Below are 27307 nucleotides of genomic sequence, written 5' to 3' on the forward strand. Positions count from 1 at the left end.
ATAATGTGTGGAGCATCTTATGGGGCCATAATGTGTGGTGCATCTTATGGGGCCTATCATGAACTGTATGGAGCATTATATGGGGCTCCTGATTCAATATGGATATTCAAAAACACTTAACCTACTGATGTCTCAATTAATTTTACATTTATTGGGATCTATTTTTATTTTTGACATTCACCGGTAGCTGCTGCATTTTCCACCCTAGGCTTATACTCGAGTCAATAAGTTTTCCCAGTTTTTTGTGGAAAAATTAGGGGGTCGGCTTATACTCGGATCGGCTTATACTCGAGTATATACAATAATTTCAGTTGTTTCACACTTTTTTGCTAAGTATATAATTCCACATGTGTTAATTCATACTTTTGATGCCTTCAGTGTGAATGTACAATTTTCATAGTCATGAAAATACAGAAAAATCTTTAAATGAGAAGGTGTGTCCAAACTTGTGGTCTGTACTGTATATTCAGTCTTTCTAGAGTTTATTTAACTCTTTTTCATGTGGGTACTGGAGCAGATCTGCCTGAAAAAGATTTCTTGTGCACATACCCTTATTCTGACTTACAGGACAGCATGAACTCCAAATACGGCCCTGTGTGAATCTGTCAAAATGTTAATTCATGTACTGAGGGAAAAGTGCTCACTTCAGGATGGTGCAGGGCATTTTGCAAGCAAAGTTCAGCTTCTTCATACAGCTTGGTGCAACTATTACACCAAACATAGCACTGTTGTAAATAGAAATTTAATAACCTAATATATATATATATATATATATATATATATATATATATATATATATATATATATATATATATATATATATATATATATATATATATATATATATATATTAGCTATTGAACCCGTTCTACGCACGGGTGACGAGCATTTATATTGGTATATGGTCTCCATCCTGTCATGTGCTGCTCCATCCTGCGTCCCCATCCTGTCATGTGCTGCTCCATCCTGCGTCCCCATCCTGTCATGTGCTGCACTCATCCTGCGCCCCCATTCTGTCATGTGCTGCTCCCATCCTGCGCCCCCATTCTGTCATGTGCTGCTTCCATCCTGCACCCCCGTTCTGTCATGTGCTGCTGCCATCCTGCACCCCCGTTCTGTCATGTGCTGCCCTATTGTCATGTGCTGCTCCCATCCTGCGCCACCATTCTGTAATTTGCTGCTCCCATCCATATGCCCCATACGCTGCTCCATAAAGGTTTATGGCCCCCATAAGATGCTCCATAGTATATGCCCCGTACACTGCTCCATAAAGGTTTATGGCCCCCATAAGATGCTCCTTAATATATGCCCCGTATGCTGCTGCGATATATATAAAAAAAAAATAACACATACTCACCTATTGTTGCTGGGCGCCGAGTGCTGGGGGGCCTGATCATGCAGGGACACCAGCGCGCTGTGGGGGTCAGGTGCCGGAGTCGCCGCTAGCTCAGGCCCCCGACATTTGCTATATTCACCTGGCCCTGATCCAGCGCTGCGTTCCGCGTTCTCTGGCTGTGACTGTTCAGTCAGAGGGCGGCGCGCATTAAGCGCGTCATCGCGCACTCTGAACGTCCCAGGCAGAGGACCCGGAACACGGAGCGGCACACAGCGCTGGAACGGGACAGGTGAATATAGTATACTCGCCCTCCTGGCGCGTCCCTGCTATCCGTTGGAGATCGCGGCGTGCGTTCAGTGGTTATGCATACCGCGATCTCCTGGGAGCGTCACTCTGTGGGGTCCAGACTGCGCTGGCGCATGCGCAGTCTTTAAAGGCTTCGGACAGAATGACGTGTATATATATATATATATATATATATATATATATATATATATATATATATATATATATATATATATATATATATATATATATATATATATATATACAGTGGGGCAAAAAAGTATTTAGTCAGTCAGCAATAGTGCAAGTTCCACCACTTAAAAAGATGAGAGGCGTCTGTAATTTACATCATAGGTAGACCTCAACTATGGGAGACAAACTGAGAAAAAAAAATCCAGAAAATCACATTGTCTGTTTTTTTATCATTTTATTTGCGTATTATGGTGGAAAATAAGTATTTGGTCAGAAACAAAATTTCATCTCAATACTTTGTAATATATCCTTTGTTGGCAATGACAGAGGTCAAACGTTTTCTGTAAGTCTTCACAAGGTTGCCACACACTGTTGTTGGTATGTTGGCCCATTCCTCCATGCAGATCTCCTCTAGAGCAGTGATGTTTTTGGCTTTTCGCTTGGCAACACGGACTTTCAACTTCCTCCAAAGGTTTTCTATAGGGTTGAGATCTAGAGACTGGCTAGGCCACTCCAGGACCTTGAAATGCTTCTTACGAAGCCACTCCTTCGTTGCCCTGGCGGTGTGCTTTGGATCATTGTCATGTTGAAAGACCCAGCCACGTTTCATCTTCAATGCCCTTGCTGATGGAAGGAGGTTTGCACTCAAAATCTCACGATACATGGCCCCATTCATTCTTTCATGTACCCGGATCAGTCGTCCTGGCCCCTTTGCAGAGAAACAGCCCCAAAGCATGATGTTTCCACCACTATGCTTTACAGTAGGTATGGTGTTTGATCAATGCAACTCAGTATTCTTTTTCCTCCAAACACGACAAGTTGTGTTTCTACCAAACAGTTCCAGTTTGGTTTCATCAGACCATAGGACATTCTCCCAAAACTCCTCTGGATCATCCAAATGCTCTCTAGCAAACTTCAGACGGGACCGAACATCTATTGGCTTAAGCAGTGGGACACGTCTGGCACTGCAGGATCTGAGTCCATGGTGGCGTAGTGTGTTACTTATGGTAGGCCTTGTTACATTGGTCCCAGCTCTCTGCAGTTCATTCACTAGGTCCCCCCACGTGGTTCTGGGATTTTTGCTCACCGTTCTTGTGATCATTCTGACCCCACGGGGTGGGATTTTGCGTGGAGCCCCAGATCGAGGGAGATTATCTGTGGTCTTGTATGTCTTCCATTTTCTAATTATTGCTCCCACTGTTGATTTCTTCACTCCAAGCTGGTTGGCTATTGCAGATTCAGTCTTCCCAGCCTGGTGCAGGGCTACAATTTTGTTTCTGGTGTCCTTTGACAGCTCTTTGGTCTTCACCATAGTGGAGTTTGGAGTCAGACTGTTTGAGGGTGTGCACAGGTGTCTTTTTATACTGATAACAAGTTTAAACAGGTGCCATTACTACAGGTAATGAGTGGAGGAAAGAGGAGACTCTTAAAGAAGAACTTACAGGTCTGTGAGAGCCAGAAATCTTGATTGTTTGTTTCTGACCAAATACTTATTTTCCACCATAATACGCAAATAAAATGATAAAAAAACAGACAATGTGATTTTCTGGATTTTTTTTTCTCAGTTTGTCTCCCATAGTTGAGGTCTACCTATGATGTAAATTACAGACGCCTCTCATCTTTTTAAGTGGTGGAACTTGCACTATTGCTGACTGACTAAATACTTTTTTGCCCCACTGTGTATATATATATACAGGTCCTTCTCAAAAAATTAGCATATAGTGTTAAATTTCATTATTTACCATAATGTAATGATTACAATTAAACTTTCATATATTACATTATCCACCAACTGAAATTTGTCAGGTCTTTTATTGTTTTAATACTGATGATTTTGGCATACAACTCCTGATAACCCAAAAAACCTGTCTCAATAAATTAGCATATTTCACCCATCCAATCAAATAAAAGTGTTTTTTAATAACAAACAAAAAAAACAACAAATAATAATGTTCAGTTATGCACTCAATACTTGGTCGGGAATCCTTTGGCAGAAATGACTGCTTCAATGCGGCGTGGCATGGAGGCAATCAGCCTGTGACACTGCTGAGATGTTATGGAGGCCCAGGATGCTTCAATAGCGGCCTTAAGCTCATCCAGAGTGTTGGGTCTTGCGTCTCTCAACTTTCTCTTCACAATATCCCACAGATTCTCTATGGGGTTCAGGTCAGGAGAGTTGGCAGGCCAATTGAGCACAGTAATACCATGGTCAGTAAACCATTTACCAGTGGTTTTGGCACTGTGAGCAGGTGCCAGGTCGTGCTGAAAAATGAAATCTTCATCTCCATAAAGCATTTCAGCCGATGGAAGCATGAAGTGCTCCAAAATCTCCTGATAGCTAGCTGCATTGACCCTGCCCTTGATGAAACACAGTGGACCAACACCAGCAGCTGACATGGCACCCCACACCATCACTGACTGTGGGTACTTGACACTGGACTTCAGGCATTTTGGCATTTCCTTCTCCCCAGTCTTCCTCCAGACTCTGGCACCTTGATTTCCAAATGACATGCAAAATTTGTTTTCATCAGAAAAAAGTACTTGGGACCACTTGGCAACAGTCCAGTGCTGCTTCTCTGTAGCCCAGGTCAGGCGCCTCTGCCGCTGTTTATGGTTCAAAAGTGGCTTTACCTGGGGAATGCGGCACCTGTAGCCCATTTCCTGCACACGCCTGTGCACGGTGGCTCTGGATGTTTCCACACCAGACTCAGTCCACTGCTTCCTCAGGTTCCCCAAGGTCTGGAATCGGTCCTTCTCCACAATCTTCCTCAGGGTCCGGTCTCCTCTTCTCGTTGTACAGCGTTTTCTGCCACATTGTTTCCTTCCAACAGACTTACCATTGAGGTGCCTTGATACAGCACTCTGGGAACAGCCTATTTGTTGAGAAATTTCTTTCTGGGTCTTACCCTCTTGCTTGAGGGTGTCAATGATGGCCTTCTTGACATCTGTCAGGTCGCTAGTCTTACCCATGATGGGGGTTTTGAGTAATGAACCAGGCAGGGAGTTTATAAAAGCCTCAGGTATCTTTTGCATGTGTTTAGAGTTAATTAGTTGATTCAGAAGATTAGGGTAATAGGTCGTTTAGAGAACCTTTTCTTGATATGCTAATTTATTGAGACAGGTTTTTTGGGTTATCAGGAGTTGTATGCCAAAATCATCAGTATTAAAACAATAAAAGACCTGACAAATTTCAGTTGGTGGATAATGAATCTATAATATATGAAAGTTTAATTGTAATCATTACATTATGGTAAATAATGAAAGTTAACACTATATATAATATATATATATTTTGAATATAGAAGGATACGGAGTAAAGAGATGAAAAGATAATTTAATTGTATAAATTATAAGTAATAAGTAGGAAAAAAAAGTGGATTACGGTAAGTCCATCAAAGACAGATAAGAAAACAGTGTCAGCTTGCAGACACTAAATAGGCACATAATTGTTCATAATACATGCAACATTTGTGCTCAGGTAAAGTATGCCCTATACACAAACAGTGGCTCGAATGGTGAGTGTAGCTAAGTGGCATTACATTCAAAGTGAAGATGGGGACGACTGAAGGTGGCACTGGGCACAGCTGCAGCCTTAGGGTGCATTTATATTGATTATCCTATGAACATTCATTTCCTGATTATCAGACAGCATAAACGGACTCGCTTAAAACAATTTTTTCTTGTTCGCACATGTCAACAGTACATGTGCTGCCGAGAACAATGGTATTCTATGCGGACAGAACAATAGTGTTAAAGGGGTATTCCTCTATCAACAAATATGTAGTAGATGTAGTAATAATCGCAAAAACCTCCAATTAGAAATGTATAGTTCGTCTGATTTGCTATATATTATTATTATTATTATTATTATTGTTATTATTCCTACTACATATTTTGATAGGATCTGGATGGGAATACCCCTTTTAACTTTTATTATTTTATTCTGTGCCCATGAAAGTGCAGTTGGCCTTTCTTAGCAGGCAGTCGTTTCATGGCTTCCATCACCTATTGTTAATCACCCTTTGATTTGGCACAGTACCACCTGATTAATGTCACCGCTCCGCGTCTACACAGTTTGCAGTATTGTAACAAAACATACGTTAAGTCCAATGATTGAAAACAAACTAAAACTAAATGCTACAAAGCAAACGTAGTGTTAAGTAACAGAATGCAGACTTGGTTCTGCTTGGGTAAATCCCATGTCATGCCTCTCCATTCCTTTTTGTACTTTCGCATCCACAAAGAGACGATTCACCGCTAATGGGGAAGAGCTGTAAAAGTAGCATTCTGTGTACCTTCCAGTTGGATGGTTATTAATGGTTATTTACATGTAAGCTATAAATACCTTAGTCAGCTACTGTAGAGGAAGACCTTGCAGACCAATGGTTTATTGTCTTCTGCAAAGTCCAGCAAAACCTCCATGTAAGTTTCAGGACACCGTGTACAGTGTAGATTTATTGCAGATTGTTACCACAAAAATATACGCTGATGACCAATGGATCGTTCTGTGCCCATAGGATGTCATTGCATGCGCAGCACATGTTGTTTACACATGTGCTTCCAAAAATTGATTATTTTTATGCTTAAAACACTCCATCAGGTGAAATGATTTTTGTTAGATCGTCAGACGATCAGCAGCCTGTTTACACTGCACAATAGTCGGGAAACGAGTGTTCCTAGGAATGCTCATTCCTGATAATCGGCCAGCGGAAATGCACCCTTACAACTCATAGAAATGTACATCTAAATTGACAACAGAATTTTACCATTCTCCTTGCTAGATGGGTGTCTCTATAGAGTCGTCACAATCCGCATTCATGGTACAGTGTGACAATGTACAGGGACAACCCCAACTGATAACTTTTCACTTATCTTATTATCTTTTAGTAGGGTAAACAAAAGAACAGCATAACCAAGAGATCATCCAGAGTTTGAGTAAATATTTTTTTACGAACGCAGATTTGTCAGGAGAACGGATACGTTCTCTTTTAAAACAAATGTATATATGACTAATACGTGCGGATCTACTCATGCATTGTTATGCATGGCATAAGTATAGATACAAAGGTGACAGTGCTTTTGAGTTGCGAAAAGTGATAAATGCTGTGTTATAGTTATTGATAGCGATGGATAGAACCCCGCTCGCCAAAAGAGCCTCTGACGGGTGAGAGCGAGAGTTAGGACCCCACTGATAACGGCTTACAAACTACAGGTGAGACAGGACCCCACTGATCATAATAGTTTGCATGTAAGTATACCTGAAATACTACATAGAATTTGCAAAACTGCAGTCGTCAGTCTTAGGCTACTTTCACACTAGCGTCGTGCACTGCATGTCGCAATGCGTCATTTAGGGGAAAAAAACGCATCCTGCAAAATTGCTTGCAGGATGCGTTTTTTTCTCCATTGACTAACATTAGCAACGCATTGAGACGCTTTGCCACACGTTGCAACAGTCGTGCAACGGTTGCGTCGTGTTGTGGCGGACCGTCGGCAGCAAAAAACGTAACGTTTTTTGCTGCGTTGTGTCCGCCATTTCCGACCGCGCATGCGCGGCCGGAACTCCGCCCCCACCTCCCCGCAGCTCACAATGGGGCAGTGGATGCGTGGAAAAATGCATCCGCTGCCCCCGTTGTGCGGCGCTTGCACAGTATGCGTCAGTACGTCGAGCCGACGCAGCGCGACGGCCGCGTACCGACGCTAGTGTGAAAGTAGCCTTACCTGTTTGTTGTAATAGTTGCCATAGATTTAGGCGTGCGGAGGGGGAGAAATACATGGTCTAAGACCATCTGGGTTTTTATTTTTTGTTCTTTCTTTACAAACTTACGAGTACCTGTACTGACATGCCATTTCAAGAAACCCCCATAGGCTAGTATCGGCAGCATGAACATGTGTTTGCAAAGTGTATTAATTCCATCATGGATTGCCTGCCTTGGGCTATTTAACTGCATATAAAATGAAGAATGAACAGGACTTTTCCGTGAATCCGCTGTTGTTGTCTTTGTCAGCTGTGTGTTGGTTTCATTTATATTCTACTTTACATTCATTCAGCCAGACGCCGCCATGAGATTTAATTCAATTGTTCTTACTCATCATTTGACATTTAATCACGAGAACATTCTCTGCGTAATGATGGAGGCCGCCTTCTTACCTGAGCTGCTGCTCTTGTGTTACAGAAGTTCAGAGATCTGCTTGATGACTTTTATTATATGAAGATGATTTTTGAGAATTGATCTCTTTAGAAGAGGATGTGTTTGCCTATTTGGTAAGTGGGATTTCACCAAATAAGCACACAGTTTTCAACTGAACAGGTTGCAGCATAACTTTTCAAGGAATTTCTTAAACTAGAGAAAACAAAAAACTTCATCTCTGCAGGAATTCCAACAAAGTTGCTCTGTACGCAATTCCTAACCATCGGCCCATCTATACAGTTGAGATATGACTACTGTTCGGCTCGTTTATAGCCAATTGTAAGTTTGATGGCCTGGATTGTGCCTTGTAAACTCCTCATAAGTGACTGTCCCCTCAAAACTTGTCCATCCATTCCTCTATGAGCTACGGTCTCCCACTGTCTTCCCCGACCATTCACCTGGTGGGGATTGCATCTGTTACCGTACTTATCATATTACTTATGTACCTTCTTACATTTTCATGGCCATTACGCTACTGCCTTTCGTGGTTCCTCGGCTCGGGGACCTTGTGCGATCCCTAATCCAAGTTCCATTTTAAGTTCTTTTATAATGCTATATCATCCCTTTTAAAAGGACCACCTAACTTTACCTACAACTACATAAATTTTAAATTCCAGGGTGCTAAAAGCGAGGACACGGTGATAATTTTTGTATGCTTCACTCCAGTACTTGGTTGAAAGAGTAATACTTTTTTCTTTCCGTTCCACACTACTTGGGTTGGAATATACGGTAACCCTTGTAGTTTTTTCAGGACAGGTGGCCACTGCTCACTGTGTGTACCTGGGCACGATGACTTTCTCACCATGGCTGTGAACAGGCCTTCTGCTCTGCTGTAACTCGGACTTATACATGATAACTACCACACTGTTCCTTACAGGGGGAATATTAGCATAAGATGGACTTTAACCAAAAAAACAAACATAGTTGGGCAAAAGTGGGAGCTCCCCAATGGGTCTAAAGGTACCATCACATTTAGCGACGCTGCAGTGATCTAGACAACGATGTCGATCGCTGCAGCGTCGCTGTGTGGTCGCTGGAGAGCTGTCACACAGACAGCTCTCCAGCGACCAACGATCCCGAAGTCCCCGGGTAACCAGGGTAAACATCGGGTTACTAAGCGCAGGGCCGCACTTAGTAACCCGATGTTTACTCTGGTTACCATTTTAAATGTAAAAAAACAAACGCTACATACTTACATTCCGGTGTCTGGTCACGTCCCTCGCCTTCAGCTTCCCGCACTGACTGAGCGCCGGCCCTAAAGCACAGCGGTGACGACACCGCTGTGCTCTGCTTTACGGCGGCCGGTGCTCACATTCAGTGCGGGAAGCTGACGGCGAGGGACGTGACCAGACACCGGAATGTAAGTATGTAGCGTTTGGTTTTTTTACATTTACAATGGTAACCAGGGTAAACATCGGGTTACTAAGCGCGACCCTGCGCTTAGTAACCCGATGTTTACCCTGGTTACCAGTGAAGACCTCGCTGAATCGGCGTCACACACGCCGATTCAGCGATGTCAGCGGGTGATCCAGCGACGAAATAAAGTCCTGGACTTTCCCCAGCGACCAACGATCTCCCAGCAGGGGCCTGATCGTTGGTCGCTGTCACACATAACGATTTAGTTAACGATATTGTTGCTACGTCACAAAAAGCAACAATATCGTTAACGATATCGTTATGTGTGACGGTACCTTAAAACAAAAACAATGGGGGAGAACACAAATATTGTCAGGGTGGAATCGCACATGTAATTCTAATGACAGATTTATAGATGTAAAAAGTAGGCACAAAAAGAAGGAAAAGTATAAAGGAAGGATTGATTACTCTCCTTTTTGTCTTTCCCTCAAAAAATTGCATCTAAAACTGCCTGCGAAATCTGGGTAACACAAGGCTTACCATGGTGTATTGTGAGTCAGTGTGAATAAAGACTTCAGTATTTTTTTAATTTTTATACATAGTCGGTTTTTCCGATTGTTTCTACCCCATTGTAATCCTTGTAGTAGTATAATATGTGGCATCGCAGCTCATTTACTAACATTACATTAAGGTTATTATATTTGCTCCCGGCCATAACCATTTCTCTTACGTTTGGGAGCTGTTAGCCAGTGCAAAGTGCACATTGACCCATACGTCCTTATGAATATATTACTAATAAGCGCTGGTCAACAACAGATTTATTTACCGTACTTGGTGCTCTTTTAAATGTCATCCTTCATTTTCAGGTACATTGGCGGCATTGCAGTCATTACATCTGCTTTAGGGATTTCAACCATTTTTACTTACAGATTAATCTATCTATTGATTTGCGGTAATCATTTAGCAAAAATGGCAATATAAAGTGTAGCCATATTGCTTTTTACCACACTACTAAAAACTGGGCTAAGATTTGTACATTCTTTGGGCGTCACAGTTGTTCCTAAGAATAGCAATTTGTTGGTTGGTAAAAACTAATTTATTTTTATTTTTTTAACATTTATGACTAATGTTCACACGATTTCAAAGCAATCTATAGCTTTCTAGCATTACACTTATTTGTCACATGGTTCAAGGACCTGGGAGAGCACAACAAACAAAACAAAGGGTTAAATGCGGAGCAACCAAACAGAGGGTTAAAGTAGTCCTTGAGGCCTTTGCAGATAAGTAGCCATTGTGTATTTTTTTTTTTTGTCTCCTACAGTTCTCCAGATGGACAGATTAGCACCTTAAATGCTGGCGTCTTCTTCTGAAGAATCTACAAAAAAGCTAAGCTTTGGTACAAGGCTCTTGTGAACAATGGATCAGAACATAAACTGTCCTAGTGTACGTATTCCCAGTCATGACGAGCATCGAGAAAAGAAAAAAAGATTCACAGTGAGTACAGATTTCTTGCGATTGATAAAATCCATGTTGTGTGGTATTTGGGGTTACCCAAAATAATTGAATTTATTTTAACCAAAACATGTTCTAGTATCGTACAGTTCTGTTATTGCCGTTATGCACCTTTTGGACTTTTCTTCTACATGGAGGTTTTGCATGAAATGCAGGGCAAAAATTGCTCTGTGTCGTTGTTGCAATGAAGAAAAAAGGGATCGCATTGTGCTGCTACGTAGCATCGGCGCAGAGAGGTGTTTGGTTACACAATTTGTGTCGCAGCCAAAATCCACCTGTAGCCCCAGCGAATGTATTAGCTTATCCTCAATAAGTCCTGCCTGGGACCTTCTACAATTCTTTTATTTAATCCAGTAGCAATATGAAAATGCTGCCATAGTCCCTTGCATATTCTTGTAAAAGTCGGGTTTAAACATGAGTACATATAAAAAGATTTATTGCAGAAATTGTGTGGACATTTCTGCAATAAATACACCACGTGTGAACATACCCCAAGGTAGGATAAAGAAATATGGCTCTGGACATAAATACATAAATCTTCAATTTGTTCTTAGTAAAGTGGAAGTATCATAAGAGTGTGTCATAATTCTAGGCTCTTACATTTCAGGTCACCTGGAGTGACCCCATCCACTGCAGGCACGACATCAGCATCCCCCCTTAGTATAAGGCTAACAGTTGGTGTTCTGTGTGTTAGTTTCCTCCATCCTCCTCCTATGTAATGGAGGTGTCCTGTAATTCGGTGACACATTGGCTTTCCATCATGGTATTGTTGCTTGGATCGATTTTTAATCCGTCTTGCAGGCACACAGGGTAATTGTCTTTGATGTTTAAAATCTATCATTGTAAATTATTCCAACCTGGTGTTCGAAAGGGTTGTGTCACAATCCTATCTTATCACCTACTGGCAGGATGCTGATGGTAGTTGTCCCACCCATAGGGTATGTGCACACGTCAGGATTTCTTGCAGAAATTTTCCTGACAAAAACCGGATATTTCTGCCAGAAATCTGCATGCGTTTTTACCGCGTTTTTGGTTCGTTTTTTCCCCAAAATGCATAGAATTGCGGGAAAAACGCAGAAAATCCGCAAAAATAATGAACATGCTCATTTTTTTTACCGCGATGCGTTTTTTTGCTGGGAAAAAACGCATCCATGTGCACATAACATGCAGAATGCATTCTAAATGATAGAATGCATAATGTATGCGTTTTTAATGAGTTTTTATAGCATTTTTACCGCGAAAAAACGCGAAAAAACCTGAACGTGTGCACATAGCCATAGAGTGGAGGGCAATGCACATGTAGGATCACCTCTCCATTAGATCCACTGGTGGGACCCCCAGTGACCAGCTGCGGCTAGGTGATAAGACATGATTGTGGCACAACCAATGTGAACAATGGTTATGACCGGCAGGGTTGTTTTGAACAGTTTATTACCATTTGTGCTTTATTATGTTATTACCCATGAGGCCAGTAAATGCCTGTGAATTAGTAAATCCCTGATCTGTCTTTTCTTTAGAACTTAACAATTGTTTTCCTTTGACAGGTTTATAAAGTTTTAGTTTCTGTAGGAAGAAATGAGTGGTTTGTCTTTAGACGATATGCAGAGTTTGATAAACTGTATAACACGGTAAGTGTGATAGATTTACTGTCTGCTTTGGTTAGAAGTACAGCATCCTTAAAGGGTGGTCTGAAATCCAATTGAATTCCTATCCTAAATCCCTATCTATTTGGTGCCATAATGAAAACTGTTTTCTAATGTACTTAAATTAAAAATCCATATCCTTCCCCAATTACACTAACTGCTTTTCTTTTTCTTTTTTTTTTTATTCACTTCCTTTTAGATCATGCTGAGATAGGAAAACGAAGCATGTCAGGGGGCTGAGGCTACAGTTACTTTTGAAGCCCCTGCCCCCTCCATGAAATGAGCCGTCATCAGTGATGCTTATTTCAGGGGCTGGGCTAGTCCCAGAGTTCTGTGTGATGTGCACAGTCCAGCATGCGCTTAGTTGTCGGGTCAGATCAGCAGTAATGAGTTGGCAACAGAGCTCACCGTCAGAATACCCCGCATCCAGAGACCGGTGACATCACTTGCTAGGGTGGATAGCTGGAAGTGCTGACACAGTTAAGAAAAAAAAAATTTAAAAAAAAATTCAAATTTGTGCCCCTTAATCCAAAACAACACTGGATTACCGCACCATTAATAGGTTATCACTTTATCCTAATGACCTGTTCTCAAATTATTAGATGCCTCTTTAATTCTAATGGCTCATATGTAGGGCAGCTCATTTGTTAGCATTGTTGCTTTGCAGCACCCTCCTGGGTTCAAATCCCTCCAAGCACAACATTAGGAAGAAGTTTGTACATTCTTCCCATGTTTGCATGGATTTCCTTCAGGTTCTCTGGTTTCCTCCCACATTCCAAAGACATACTGACAGGGGCTCACAATCTAAACTCCCTATTGGAGACAGCGATGATCTTGTCTGTGGAATATGATGGCGCTACATAACACACATCTATATATATAATTGTCTAAGGGTTTTTCCGTCTGTCTGTCTGTCTGTCTTTCTGTCTGTCTGTCTGTCTGTCTGTCTGTCTGTCCTGGAAATCCCGGCTCTCTGATTGGTCGAGGCCTGGCGGCCTCGACCAATCAGAGACCGGCACAGCATCGACGTAGAAATCCCGCGTCTCTGATTGGTCGAGGCCACCAGGCCTCGACCAATCAGCAACGGGCACAGCGATGATGATGTCATAAAGGACGTAGACATCTCACGTTTCTGATTCAGCGACGGGCACAGTATCGACGTAGATGTCATAATGGTTGCCATGGCGACGATGATGTCATAAAGGTTGCCTCGACCAATCAGCGATGGGCACAGTGTGCCGTGAATTCTGGAATCATCATTGTCCACATACTACGGGGACATGCATATTCTAGAATACCCGATGCGTTAGAATCGGGCCACAATCTAGTAATAAATAATTATGTAACATTACAGTTTGCCTGAAATTGCTAATTTGCAAATTTCTGCAATGAGGAAGGATTGGAAGGCAGATCTGATTCAATCAGCTGAGGGCTGGCCTGGTTTCTGCTAAGCAAGATATATGTTCATAAAACAATTCTTTTAATGGAACACCCTATACATATAATTCGTGTGGGTAGATATTCCCCTACAATGCATAGCAAGTTGTTGTAGATATATAACCTTACAGTACTGTGTCCTGACCGCCGCGGCGAAAGCTGGTTGCACTAGTCAGTGACGTTTCGCACTCCTATTCCATGTGCCACCTTTATGTGCCTTGCAATATACGATGTAGTCTTTTATGGGACAAATCCGCATTAGAATGAGTGTATAGAATAAAAGCTGTGATCTCATATCTTAGGTTTGCGGAATTTTTGTTGTGTAAACAGATGATTAAATGTAATGACTTAACAATGGCACATACCTAAATCTAGCACTGAGCTTATCTCCGCAGCTGTCTTTATTATCTTTTATTACTCCTTCAGCTTCGCAAGCAATTTCCAGCAATAAACTTGAAAATACCTGCCAAGAGGATCTTTGGAGATAATTTTGATCCTGGTAAGTAAAATGTGTAATCTTTATATTTGTATAGTAAAACCTGTTACAAAGCCTTTGTTTATGGGCTCTCCCACTGTACTCAGCTGCACAACTACAGTGACATCAGGTCATACACAGTCATAGTGCAAGACGTGGGTGATGCGATGCACATACACGCACAAGGGTGCACCATAATAACGAATGTTGGCTGCCTTGGCAAAATCAACAATTTTGTTTTTACCAATGGCCAACAAATGGACGTTCATGATCGTTCAAAACACTGATCGGGAATGTAGGATTGTTTACGGTTGATAGTAAGCATTGGTTGTATGATCAGATAAAGAAAAATCCAACACAGCCAATTTAGTCTGAGATGATATTTTTACCTACTAAGGAACAACCTGGCATCCAACCAATGAATGGCAATTTGTTGGTCTACATTTGCTTTATTTGGAGACTTTATATTAGCTGTTCATTACATGAACAACCCAACAGTGTATGAGGATAGATGTATTTATCCTGAAAATTAGCCATGTAGCAATTGACTTATGGGGGGCCACCTTGCACCCCATTGCGGTGCCTTGTCTCTGCTGATAGTGTCCTGAAAAAGAAGAAAAATTACTAAGTACAATTGTGAGTAAATCTATGTAAAAGGATCTACTCTCATCCTCATGTCCTGTCTGTAGTAGTAAATCATTTACCACTGAGTGTCCCTTTTCATGGGAAATGGAAGTATACAAACTATTGACGTCCCATGTGACCAGGAAACTGAGGGAATGTTTTTCGTTGCTTCTATGACCCTGATGAAATCGCCTGTGTCCAGTAGAAAGGATTGTCGTCCAACCAATGAATGGCAATTTGTTGGTCCATATTTGTATATGTACCTGGAGCTTTATTTGGAGACTTTATATTAGCTGTGCATTACACGGACAACCAACTGGTTTCTGTAAAGATTAGATTAGGTTTGGTTTTCTCTGTGGTAGCACTGCAGGAAAATATTTGCTACCAGCTCCTTTATGCCAAGTTCTCCTGCAGATAATAGATAATAATCATTATATGTCACAGTGAAGGTCTGTAACTATGGAATTGCTCAATAGGCATTACTGTTGTGTCCTGCAGCCGTACTAAATAATACACACCGCTGAAGCTGCTGCAGAACCTACTGGCATGGAGCCATCTTGTGACCAGTAGTTAGCACACGGAGAATGAACTTCCTTCAGAAGAAATAGGAGACAGAGTTCTTTTACAACCTGTGTAACAAATTATTGGTACTGATATTTGTACATTTATTATGTACCAGTCATGGTTTAATATTTTTCTTCATTTCAGAATTCATACAGCAGAGAAGAGCAGGACTGAACGAATTTATCCAGAATTTACTCCAGCATTCAGAATTATGCAGCCAGTAAGTATCTGTTATAACCACAGTGATGCTTTCAAAATTGTTATAATTTTTTTTAATTCAGCAATTTGTAAAATCTAAAAATGTGAAGGTGTTCAATATACAGGCAGTACTGCAGAAAAGTAAAATGCATGTAATGTGGTGTTATTTCGCAAAAAAAAAGATTGAGGAAAATTTATTCTCTGACTGTTAAAGGGATCTATCATCCGGTTTTTGCTGTCACATCTAAGAGTAAAATCAAAGAAATGGACCTGGAACACATGTTGACATACAGTGGGGGGAATAAGTATTTGATCCTTTCCTGATTTTGTAAGTTTGCCCACTAACAATTATAGACATGAACAGTCTATAATTTTAAGGGTAGGTTAATTTTAACACTGAGAGAATATCAAAAATCAAATCTAGAAAATTTACTTGCATTTTGCAGTGAGAAATAAGTATTTGATCCCCTACCATTAAGAGTTCTGGCTCCTACAGACCAGTTAGACGCTCCTAATCAACTTGTTACCTGCATTAAAGACAGCTGTCTTACATAGTCACCTTTTATAAACTCCTGTTAACAGACTCGATTAATCAGTCAGACTCAATCCTGTACAACATGGGCAAGACCAAAGAGCTTTATAAGGATGTCAGGGACAAGATCATATGCCTGCACAAAGCTGGAATGGGCTACAAAACCATAAGTAAGATGCTGGGTGAGAAGGAGACAACGGTTGGTGCAATAGGAAGAAATACAAAATGTCAATTGACATCGATCTTGGGCACCAAGCAAAATCTCACCTCGTGGGGTATCCTTGATCATGAGGAAGGTGAGAGATCAGCCTAAAACTAAAGGGGGGAACCTGTTAATGATCTCAAGGCAGCTGGGACCACAGTCACCAAGAAAACCATTGGTAACACATTACGCCGTAAAGGTTTAAAATCCTACAGTGCCCGCAAGGTCCCCTTGCTCAAGAAGGCACATGTGCAGGCCTGTCTGAAGTTTGCCAATGAACACCTGGATGATTGTGTGAGTGATTGGGAGAAGGTGCTATGATGATGATGAGACAAAAATTGAGGTCTTTGTCATTAACTCAACTCGCCGTGTTTGGAGGAAGAGAAATGTTGCCTATGACCCAAAGAACACCATCCCCACTGTCAAGCATGGAAACATTATGTTTTAAGGGTGTTTCTCTGCTAAGGGGACAGGACTATCTCACCGCATCAATGGGAGAATGGGTGGAGCCATGTACTGTAAAATCCTGAGTGACAACCTCCTTCCCTCCTCCAGCACATTAAAAATGGGTCGTGGCTTTGTCTTCCAGCAAGACAATGAGCCAAAACATACAGCCAAGGCAACAAAGGAGTGGCTCAAAAAGAAGCACATTAAAGTCATGGAGTGGCCTAGCCCAGCAGCAGCCTCAAAATCTTTATGATTTAGAGATGATCTGAAAAGCGGAATGGACCAAAATTCCTCCTGACGTGCGCAAACCTCATCATCAACTACAAAAAACGTCTGGCAGCTGTGCTTGCCAACAAGGGTTTTGCCAGACCCAAGCCAAGAGGTGGATTTAAGATTACCTCTGTCCTGTATAATGTTATGTTCACATGTCCAGTCCGTTAGAACAGATCCAGCAGAAGAAAGGGCTCATACTGGATCCGTTAGAAATAAACGACAACGGGTGCCACATTAACGGATCCGTTGCCCGTTGTCTGGGCATCGGTGCTCAGGAAGGATATAATGGAACTAGAGAGAGTACAAAGGAGGGCAACAAAATTAATAAAGGGGATGGGAGAACTACAATACCGAGATAGATTAGCGAAATTAGGATTATTTAGTCTAGAAAAAAGGGGACAATACAAATATCTTGCTGAGGTCCTGTTTATACCAAGGAAGGTGACGGGCACAAGGGGGCATTCTTTGCGTCTGGAGGAGAGAAGGTTTTTCCACCAACATAGAAGAGGATTCTTTACTGTTAGGGCAGTGAGAATCTGGAATTGCTTGCCTGAGGAGGTGGTGATGGCGAACTCAGTCGAGGGATTCAAGAGAGGCCTGGATGTCTTCCTGGAGCAGAACAATATTGTATCATACAATTATTAGGTTCTGTAGAAGGACGTAGACCTGGGGATTTATTATGATGGAATATAGGCTGAACTGGATGGACAAATGTCTTTTTTCGGCCTTACTAACTATGTTACGATGTTACTATGTTTTTTCCTAATGGATTTCACCTGAATCAGTTCTACCAAATGATTGCTGGACATGTGAGCATAGCCTTACAGTGTACATAAGCAGATTTTGGTGGGATGGACAACTATCTATCTGATGTATATAGGGAATAAAAAGAAATAGTAGTGCTCTAGAGTGTAAATATAGCAAATGCTCTTTGTGAAATTATTTTAACACTGGCTTAACACTATTCTTGGCAGCACATCGACCTTTGTCATTTTACCCAATATAAGGAGACCAGTAGAGGGGGTAACCATGCACCTTTTCTTTGCTCTGGAGAACAAAAGCTTTGTCATAACTTAACTTTATTTACCGCTCACAGCTACAATCAGAGTAGTTGTAATAAAAAAGGAACACCTTCCCAAATATGGGCCAGGAAGTAGGCATGAGCTTTCACATAGTTCAAGCACATTGCTTTTATGTATCGGATAAGGCTTTTGTTGCATTTTCTCAATCTATCTTTTTTTTATTTTATTTTTTTTGTTTGTTTTTTAATAGCCCTGATGTTCAAGCTTTTTTAAAACTGGATTGTGCCAGACATCATTCAGATCCATCAGAAGATGAAGACGAAAGGGCTGATCAGAAGGTAAATTCATCAGCCAGAATTATAGATTGAGACAGAACTTAGTGTTCATATTGGAGCTGACACTTTTACACATCATTGTAGTTCAGTGAAGTTAGCAGATGTGACTGGTTCATTGCGTACGTAGAACAGGGTGATTTTCTTCAGACACACTCAGTGTATCCTCTAGTACACACAAAGCCGTGTACGGGCTCGCGGTCTTCACTACTTTGCTCACACTCCATGGATTAGATGAGAGTTTGTCTTTTTGGATTGAGTGGTCACTGGGGGTTCTCGAGACCTGAACCACTGATGAACACTACTGATCTGGCTACAACTAGTGATGAGTGAATGTGCTCAGATAAAGCGTTATCCGAGCATGCTCTGGTGCTAACCCAGTGACTTCGGCGTACTCGAATACTATGTTCTAGTCGCCGTGGCTGTATGTCTCACGGCTGTTAGACAGCTGCAACACGTGCAGGTATCGCCTAACAAACAGCCAGTCCCTGTAAGTGTTGTGGCTGTCTAGCAGCCGCGAGGACTCAAACACTTTTCGATCACGCCGAAGACACTCAGCACCCAAGCGTGCTCGGATAACACCTTATACCAGCACATTCGCTCATCACTAGCTACAACATGTTAAAACTTTAGTTACCCTTCAAATACCTGCTAAAACACAAAAACATGTTTAAATGTAAAGAATTATAAAGGGAGGGGTGTCGCTTAGACGTTTTTCCTTGAGGAGAAAGCACCTGTTTCCCCAGTGTTACCAGTCACAGACAAAACATAGCAACAAAACATTGAGATTATCGTACAACACACAATACCTGGGTTATTGGGTTTGCTGAGACTTGCGTACAGTATTGATGGCAGGGTTGCCAACAGCCCAGAAATTCCAGGACAGTCTGTGAAAAGATGGCATTTTTTTGCGGGTCTGTAAAAAATAAATAAAAAAATAATAATAATTTAAGGCATCTGTGATATTTGAAACTGGAGAAACTTAAACAGATTATTTTGACTATTCTTGGTCATTTCCTCCAATATTTGGGTCAGCCTAAACTCCTTTAATTTATGAAACACAGTGAAGTTAACATTGAATAATAAAAAGACCGGACAGTAATTATACATATACAATCATCTATTGTGTCAGTGGAGAAGTTATAGCAGCAATTGTTATATGTGCTGAAATCGGAGGGCACAGAGACCCATCCATTCCTAAGATTATAGTTGAAACATGATGAAAATTACTAAAAGTAGCATTAAAACCCACTAGCAGAATAGTGGACAAGAAGAAATCTGATCTATTTTTAGTATTTGTTTCATATGATCCAATGTTTGCAGAACCAGTTTTCATAAATGTCCCCTAAAACATTCTAGGAATGTCTCCAGGAAGAAAGTACGGTAGTATACAGGTCCTTCTCAAAAAATTAGCATATAGTGTGCTCAATTGGCCTGCCAACTCTCCTGACCTGAACCCCATAGAGAATCTGTGGGATATTGTGAAGAGAAAGTTGAGAGACGCAAGACCCAACACTCTGGATGAGCTTAAGGCCGCTATTGAAGCATCCTGGGCCTCCATAACATCTCAGCAGTGTCACAGGCTGATTGCCTCCATGCCACGCCGCATTGAAGCAGTCATTTCTGCCAAAGGATTCCCGACCAAGTATTGAGTGCATAACTGAACATTATTATTTGTTGGTTTTTTTGTTTGTTATTAAAAAACACTTTTATTTGATTGGATGGGTGAAATATGCTAATTTATTGAGACAGGTTTTTTGGGTTATCAGGAGTTGTATGCCAAAATCATCAGTATTAAAACAATAAAAGACCTGACAAATTTCAGTTGGTGGATAATGAATCTATAATATATGAAAGTTTAATTGTAATCATTACATTATGGTAAATAATGAAATTTAACACTATATGCTAATTTTTTGAGAAGGACCTGTATTTAGTTATGACATTATTGTATATGCAAGGAAGATACTTAGGTCTCATAAAGAGTAACTAAACTTTAAATATAAATATACATTTTTATTTATAATTTTGTGCAGCTTGAAATGTTTGAAAACTTTCCAAATTACTTTTTTATGGGATTTGTCTTCTTGCTAATAAAAATTGCAAGTAATTGTGCTCCAAACCCTGCTTTTCCCCAGTCTATTTGCTTGCATTTATATCAAATCGTACTCATTTGGATTACAAATAATGGCAGTGAAAGGGTCAGCACCTGTCTCCTCCTCTGGGTATTGTGCTTATGCTGACACTTTCACTACCATCAAAGGAAGTCTTTGTGTTGAAAATAAATAACTTTTCTTCCATTTTTTTCTTTTCTTTATAGAATGGATCACCGGTGCAAAATGTCAACTTGGGACCATCTGTAAATCCTCAGTATGTCCAGTTCTGTAATTACAACCCAAAGTCAAAATGTTTTGCTTGTTACTGTATATAAGGCACGTCTAGTAGGAATGTGGCCGGGAGCATGCATATGACATGATTGTGGTCATATGACCGCAGGGTCTCAACGCTGGCATCTGAGAATTCTCACAGCACTCGCTGCATGCGATGTAAGGATTAATAGGCCTGCAGTTGCATAGTGACTGCAGACTTTCATGATAAACCTGGACAACCCCTGTAATATATACCAATACTTCATCACTGAGTAAAGAATAACTGTCGTGAGACAGAGAGTCCATGAGTCTGCACAAAGATTCATTACTGACATTACTCACAATAACTGTGTACATTGCGGCCGCTCTCCTTGGTTATTGCACATCAGTAAAGGAAGTGGTTCCCACATATACAGCAGCACAACATTTCAAAATGAACTTCCTTTATGCTGTGAAAATATTGCAATATTATAGAAATACTGTAAAAGTATTGACATGATACATTACACTGAAGAACCGAGATCTCATGGTATCATGCAGATGTTATTCTAGCATTTGTGGAAGAAATGTACATATACAAAGTATACATCTCCTCCTGTAGAATTGTCATGTATTTACGCTGGCCGCTGGTCGATAGGAACACTTATTCAGCCATATGGAAATAAAAAGTCTGCACAACTTTAAAATGCCAGGTTTGTCTCATGTAAAAAAAAAAACCTGATAAGAATCATTTCTGAACTTTTCCTAACTTTAAATGAAATCTATCACCAGGTTAGGCTATGTTCACATGTTGCGTTTTTGCTGCGTCTTTTTCCGCAGGCAAAACATGCTCTCTTGGCAGTAAAGAAGCTGCTTAGAATAATCAGGTTTTGCTCTGTTTTTTTGCTTCATATTTCTTGCCTATTGTATTGTGCATGCTGATAGTTTAGTGCCCACCAAAAAAATCATGGTCCAACTTCCTTAAGGTTTTTGCAGCAAAATCGGATATCTTCGTTTTTGCACTTACCCATTAGTCTATGTTCACATGTTCTGCTTTTGCTGCGTTTTTTAATGCAAATTTTAAGCTGCGTTTTACAATACCAGCAAAGGATATAGGAGATTTCAGAAATCTCTTGCACACATTGCTTTTATTTCCTGACTGAGTTGGAAAACTGCTGCATTTTTTTTTTCAACTGCAGCATGTTACTACTTTCAACGTTTTCTCCTTCGCCTCATTGGGGGACACAGGACTGTGGGTGAATGCTACTGCCGCCAGGAGGCTGACACTAAGTAAACATAAAAAAGTTTAGCTCCTCCTCCGCCATCTACACCCTGACACTGGCCGCAGGCGAAGCCAGTTCATGCTTAGCGTCTGAAGGAGGCACAGGTCTGGTTCCCAGACCTCCTGTACTCTTTTGCTCTTTATCTTGGAAGCGAGACAGGGGCGACGGACCCTTTTGAAGGGGTCCGATCTTCCCAAACCATCAACGGGCGAGCACGTGTGAGCGTCTCCTCCACGTATCCTCTCCCGTAACGTGGGACTACTTGCCGGACTTAGCCCTGACCACAGTAAGGTAACGGAACCCTAGGCTGTACGGGTGCATACAGATTGTCCGTCCGGCCCCCACTGCATCACCAATGCTCAGACAGCGGTGATAAAGGGGGGGTGGACGGTCCCTCTCCTCATCCTATAAAAGGAAGATGGAGTTTGGGTGCCTGCACCGTCCTTTTTACAGCCCCCCTCTAACTATAGGGTCCATTGTAGGGCTCCATGTTCATACGAGGGGGGGCTGGGAGGGGTCCTGAGGCAGCGCGCGTCATACCGGGGCTCTGGAGGGCAGTACAGCTCTGCGGGCTCCTTGTTTTATCAATGGCTGGTGATTCTGTTGTTTTGTTGTGACTGGCGGCGCCGCATTTTTTTTTTTGACTGCTGGCGGCGGTACAGTCTCCCTGTTTCTAGTGGCGCCGTGGCCTGTCTATTGCAGGCTCCGCCGCACCGCAGACCGGCATCACTTCCGGGGCAGTCGATAATTTAGTCCCCGGCTTCTGTCAGGGTAGGCTGCAGGCGGAAGCCCCGCCCCTTCCGGCCGTGTCATCTTCCGGCGGCCTCGCCCCCTTTTCCCTCGCCGAGAAGGAAAATCTAGGCCCCGGCTTCGGCCTTCTATAGGCCGCAGAAGCCGCCATTTCCAGTACCGCCCACTAATGAGGGCGCTCTGTTTTAAAAGGCAGCATGGACGCTTCGCCCTGGGACAAGTTCCACAGGATGAACTGGGACAGAGGACTGGTGTAAGTGCTACTTCCCCCAGCCTGACAGCAGTAATATCTGCATTTCTACTGCCTTTCTAGAACCTCTGATTATAGCATTTGCAGGGCACCATGTCTAGAAGGGTCAATTCTCACACGGTGCTATATACCGCATGTGTAGCCTGTCGGTCCACTTTTCCGTATGCCCAGAGTAATCGTTTCTGAGGCCTGCATCTCTGAACGCGCTCAGGAGCCCTCCCCTGCGACTCAGGCAGAAGCTGTGGTTTCTCCCCCGGAATGGGTCACGTCCTTGTCGCAATCTATGGCATCCCTAACTAAGGCAATTGAGTCTCTGCAGACCCAGGCTGGGGCCAGGGACAGCGGTTCACCTACCTTGGATAGGTCCTGCGACCCTTGGGAGCCTTCGGCCTGCAGGGGCCGCGCTCACACTAGGCAGACGCAGGGGAAGCGAACCCACACAGCGTCTGCCTGTCCATCAGGTGTATCTGCATCCTGGAGTTCCACCTCTCGCTCACCTTCTCCAGCAGAGAGTGGTGAACTCGGTTCGGATTACGATTCTGTGGGGTCCCTCAATTTAGAGGCGCCTGATTACCAGGAGTCAGTAGACAGCCTAAGTGAGGCCGTCAACCAAGCCCTGGGAGTAGAAGACGAATCTGCCTTGACCTCTGGTCATAAGGTATCATTCAAGAGGGCCAAGCAGTCTCATAGGGTATTCTCATCTCACCCTGAGTTCGAGGACGTGATCCAACGTCACAGGGAGCATCCGGACAGACGTTTTGCGGCACAAAAGGCCGTGAATGCTAGATACCATTTTGCCCCTGAGCTGCGTAAGAAATGGGTAGAATCTCCTTCGGTAGATCCTCCGGTTTCTCGTCTGGCCTCTAAAACACTATTATCCCTTTCCCAATGGCTCCTCTGTTAGGGATCATACTGATCGGCTTATTGATAGTTTGGCTCGTTCAGTTTTTGAGGCTTCAGGTTCATCCCTCTTGCCCTCTTTTGCGGCGACGTGGGTAGCTAAGGCCATGATGTATTGGTCAGAATCTTTGACCAAAGCTCTTCAGGAGAGGGACCTACCAGTGGAGTTGACAGAAATATCAAATCAAATAGCTCTAGTTGAGAGCTATCTGATCAATGCGTCTTTAGATGCAGCGAACTGTGCGGCATCAGCGGCAGCAAACGCAATTGCCATCAGAAGGGCTCTTTGGTTGAGAACATGGCGGGCAGATTCTACCTCTAAAAAATCTCTTACAACCCTCCCTTATAAGGGTGGCCGATTATTTGGAGAAAAATTGGATCAGCTCATTTCTGATACCACAGGAGGGAAAAGCAATTTTCTCCCACAGCAGAGGATTAAACAGCCTTTTCGTCGCCAGTTCCAGGCTCGTTTCAAGTCTTTTCATAATACCAGGTGGGCTCCAGCATCAAATCCCGTTGTTGCAGGCGACCGAATCAGGACAGAGATCATCAGATCCCGTTGGGAAGAATGCGATCCCAGCTGCCAAGATCAAGGGGATCTAGAACCCATAGGTTTTCGGCCAAATGACTGGAGTCGGTCTCTGGCTGCCGCCGACAGAGTAGGCGGCCGCCTACTCTAGTTTCACCAGTCCTGGCTCACTGTGGTTCACGACAGGTGGGTAAGAGAACTGGTGTCCTCAGGATACAAGATAGTTTGTCAGTCAGCCCCTGCGCCAGTTCTTTCCCTCCCGCCTTCCCAGTTCAGAATCCTGGGTACAGGTCCTGTTCAATTCTATTGAGTCCCTTCGGCTCCGCGGAGTCATCATTCCTGTTCCGCATGAAGAAAGATTTCAGGGATTCTATTCCAACCTGTTCATAGTTCCCAAAAAAGACGGAACGGTAAGGCCCATTTTGGATCTGAAATGTTTAAATAAGTTTGTCAACATTCGTAGCTTTCGAATGGAATCTCTACGGTCAGTCATTGCGTCAATGGAAAAGGGAGAATTCTTAGCTTCAATAGATATTCAAGATGCCTATCTGCACATTCCCATATTTCCTTCGCACCAAAAATTCCTACGTTTTGCCTTAGGCAACTTGCATTTCCAGTTCACAGCCTTACTTTTTGGGCTTGCCACCGCACCCAGAGTATTCACAAAGGTCATGGCGGTTGTGGTGTCCATCCTGCATTCCCGGGGCATACTCGTTTTACCATATCTAGATGACTTCCTTATCAAGGGGCCGTCTTTTTGGGCCTGCGAGGAAAATGTCACCTTTACTCTAGACAAGTGTTCCCCAAGTTCGGTCCTCAAGAGCCATCAACGGGTCATGTTTTCAGGATTTCCTTAGTATTGCCCAGGTGAGAATTCTATCATCTAGACAGGCAACAATTCCATCACCTGAGGCATGCTAAGGAAATCCTGAAAACACGACCTGTTGGTGGCTCTTGCGGACTGGAGTTGGGGAACACTGCTCTAGACACACTTTCTCGTCTAGGGTGGCTGATGAACCTAAAAAAGTCGTCTCTAGAATTTCTTTTCTAGGGATGATCTTCGACACCTCACAAAGTTTAAGAATCCTGCCCCAGGACAAGGTCCTGATTCTCCGGCAAGAGGTGAAGACCCTTCGCCGGGCAGTCTATCATACGATCCGATTCTGCATGAGGGTCTTGGGAAGGGTGGTGGCGGCAATGGAGGCGGTGCCATTTGCGCAACTCCATCTTCGTCCTCTCCAACATGCACTGTTAACAGCATGGGACAAAATTCCATTCTCTCTCAACTTCAAGTGTCGTTTACCTCTCCAGGTCAGACAGGCTCTCTCATGGTGGTCAACGAGTCCGTCTCTGCAACAGGTGAAACTTTTTCCCCCAGCCCAATGGCTAGTACTCACGACAAATGCCAGTCTTCTAGGTTGGGGAGCAGTGTTTTACCATCACACAGCCCAGGGACGCTGGTCCTCGCGGGAGTCAACCCTCCCGATCAATCTGTTGGAGATTCGGGCGGTTCGACTGGCTCTGCAGCATTTTCATCATCTCCTGGCAGGGCGCCCTGTCGGGATTCAATCGGACAATGGCATACATAAATCATCAAGGGGGTACCCGCAGCAGGGCGGCCATGCACGAGGTAAAACAAGTCCTCCATCCCGAAGTATTTCAGCAGATATGTCAGCCCTGGGGAACCCCGGACATAGACCTGATGGCTTCCGGGAGGAATGCCAAAGTACCCAGGTTTGTCGCCCAATATCAAGATCCACAGGCGATTGCCGTGGACGCGTTAGTTTTGCCTTGGAACCAGTTTCATCTCCCATATCTGTTCCCCCCCTCTACCGCTACTCCCGAAGGTAATCGGGAAGGTCAAGGCAGAAGGAGTTCCAGTTATCCTGGTCGCCCCAGATTGGCCTCGTTGGTCATGGTACGCAGACCTAGTGCAGCTGCTCGCCAGAGTTCCATTGCGGCTTCCAGACTGCCTGGATCTACTATCGCAGGGCCCGATCTACCACCAGAGCTTTAGCGGCCCTGTGTTTAACGGCCTGGCCATTGAATCTTGGATTCTAACACAGGCCGGGTTTTCCCAAGAGGTAGCCGCTACCATGATTAGCGCCCGGAAATCCATCTCTGCACGTATTTATCATCACACCTGGAAGGTTTTCCTTTCATGGTGCAAGAGCGGTGGACTTCCCCACTACGTTTCTCCATCCCAAACATTCTTGCTTTTCTCCAAGTCGACGTGGATTCAGGGCTTGCACCGAGTACTCTTAAAAGACAGATATCAGCCTTGTCGGTACTTTTTCAGCGCGGGATCGCTATCAATCTACAGGGGAAAACTTTCCTACAGGGAGTCGCTCACAAGGTTCCGCCTTAAAGGGCCCCCCTGGATGCTTGGGACCTTAATCTGGTCTTAAGTGCCTTGCAGGAAGTTCCTTTCAAACCTCTTCAGGACGTCTCTTTAACTTACTTTTCCTGGAAAGTCGTATTCTTGGTGGCCATAACTTCAATTAGACGGCTATCGGAGCTGGCAGGCCCTATCCTGCCGGGCTGCTTTCTTTATCGCCTCTCATTGGGGGACACAGGAACCATGGGTGTATGCTGCTGCCACTAGGAGGCTGACACTATGCAAATA

General features: G+C 43.1%; 1 protein-coding gene across 1 annotated transcript in view; it reads left to right on the top strand.

Moving 5' to 3' along the window:
- SGK3 (serum/glucocorticoid regulated kinase family member 3) overlaps positions 1-27307 on the top strand; it is a 120397-nt gene that overhangs the window by 58208 nt on the left and 34882 nt on the right. Inside the window, exons 2-7 of the mRNA XM_069731430.1 lie at positions 10682-10854; positions 12417-12500; positions 14379-14451; positions 15760-15835; positions 18540-18627; positions 20942-20991. Coding sequence (XP_069587531.1) covers positions 10777-10854; positions 12417-12500; positions 14379-14451; positions 15760-15835; positions 18540-18627; positions 20942-20991 — 449 coding nt within the window. The 5' untranslated portion in view covers positions 10682-10776. The remainder of the gene's footprint in view (positions 1-10681; positions 10855-12416; positions 12501-14378; positions 14452-15759; positions 15836-18539; positions 18628-20941; positions 20992-27307) is intronic.

This window comes from Ranitomeya imitator, chromosome 6, assembly GCF_032444005.1.
Source record: "Ranitomeya imitator isolate aRanImi1 chromosome 6, aRanImi1.pri, whole genome shotgun sequence".
Taxonomy (NCBI): Eukaryota; Metazoa; Chordata; class Amphibia; order Anura; family Dendrobatidae; genus Ranitomeya; species Ranitomeya imitator.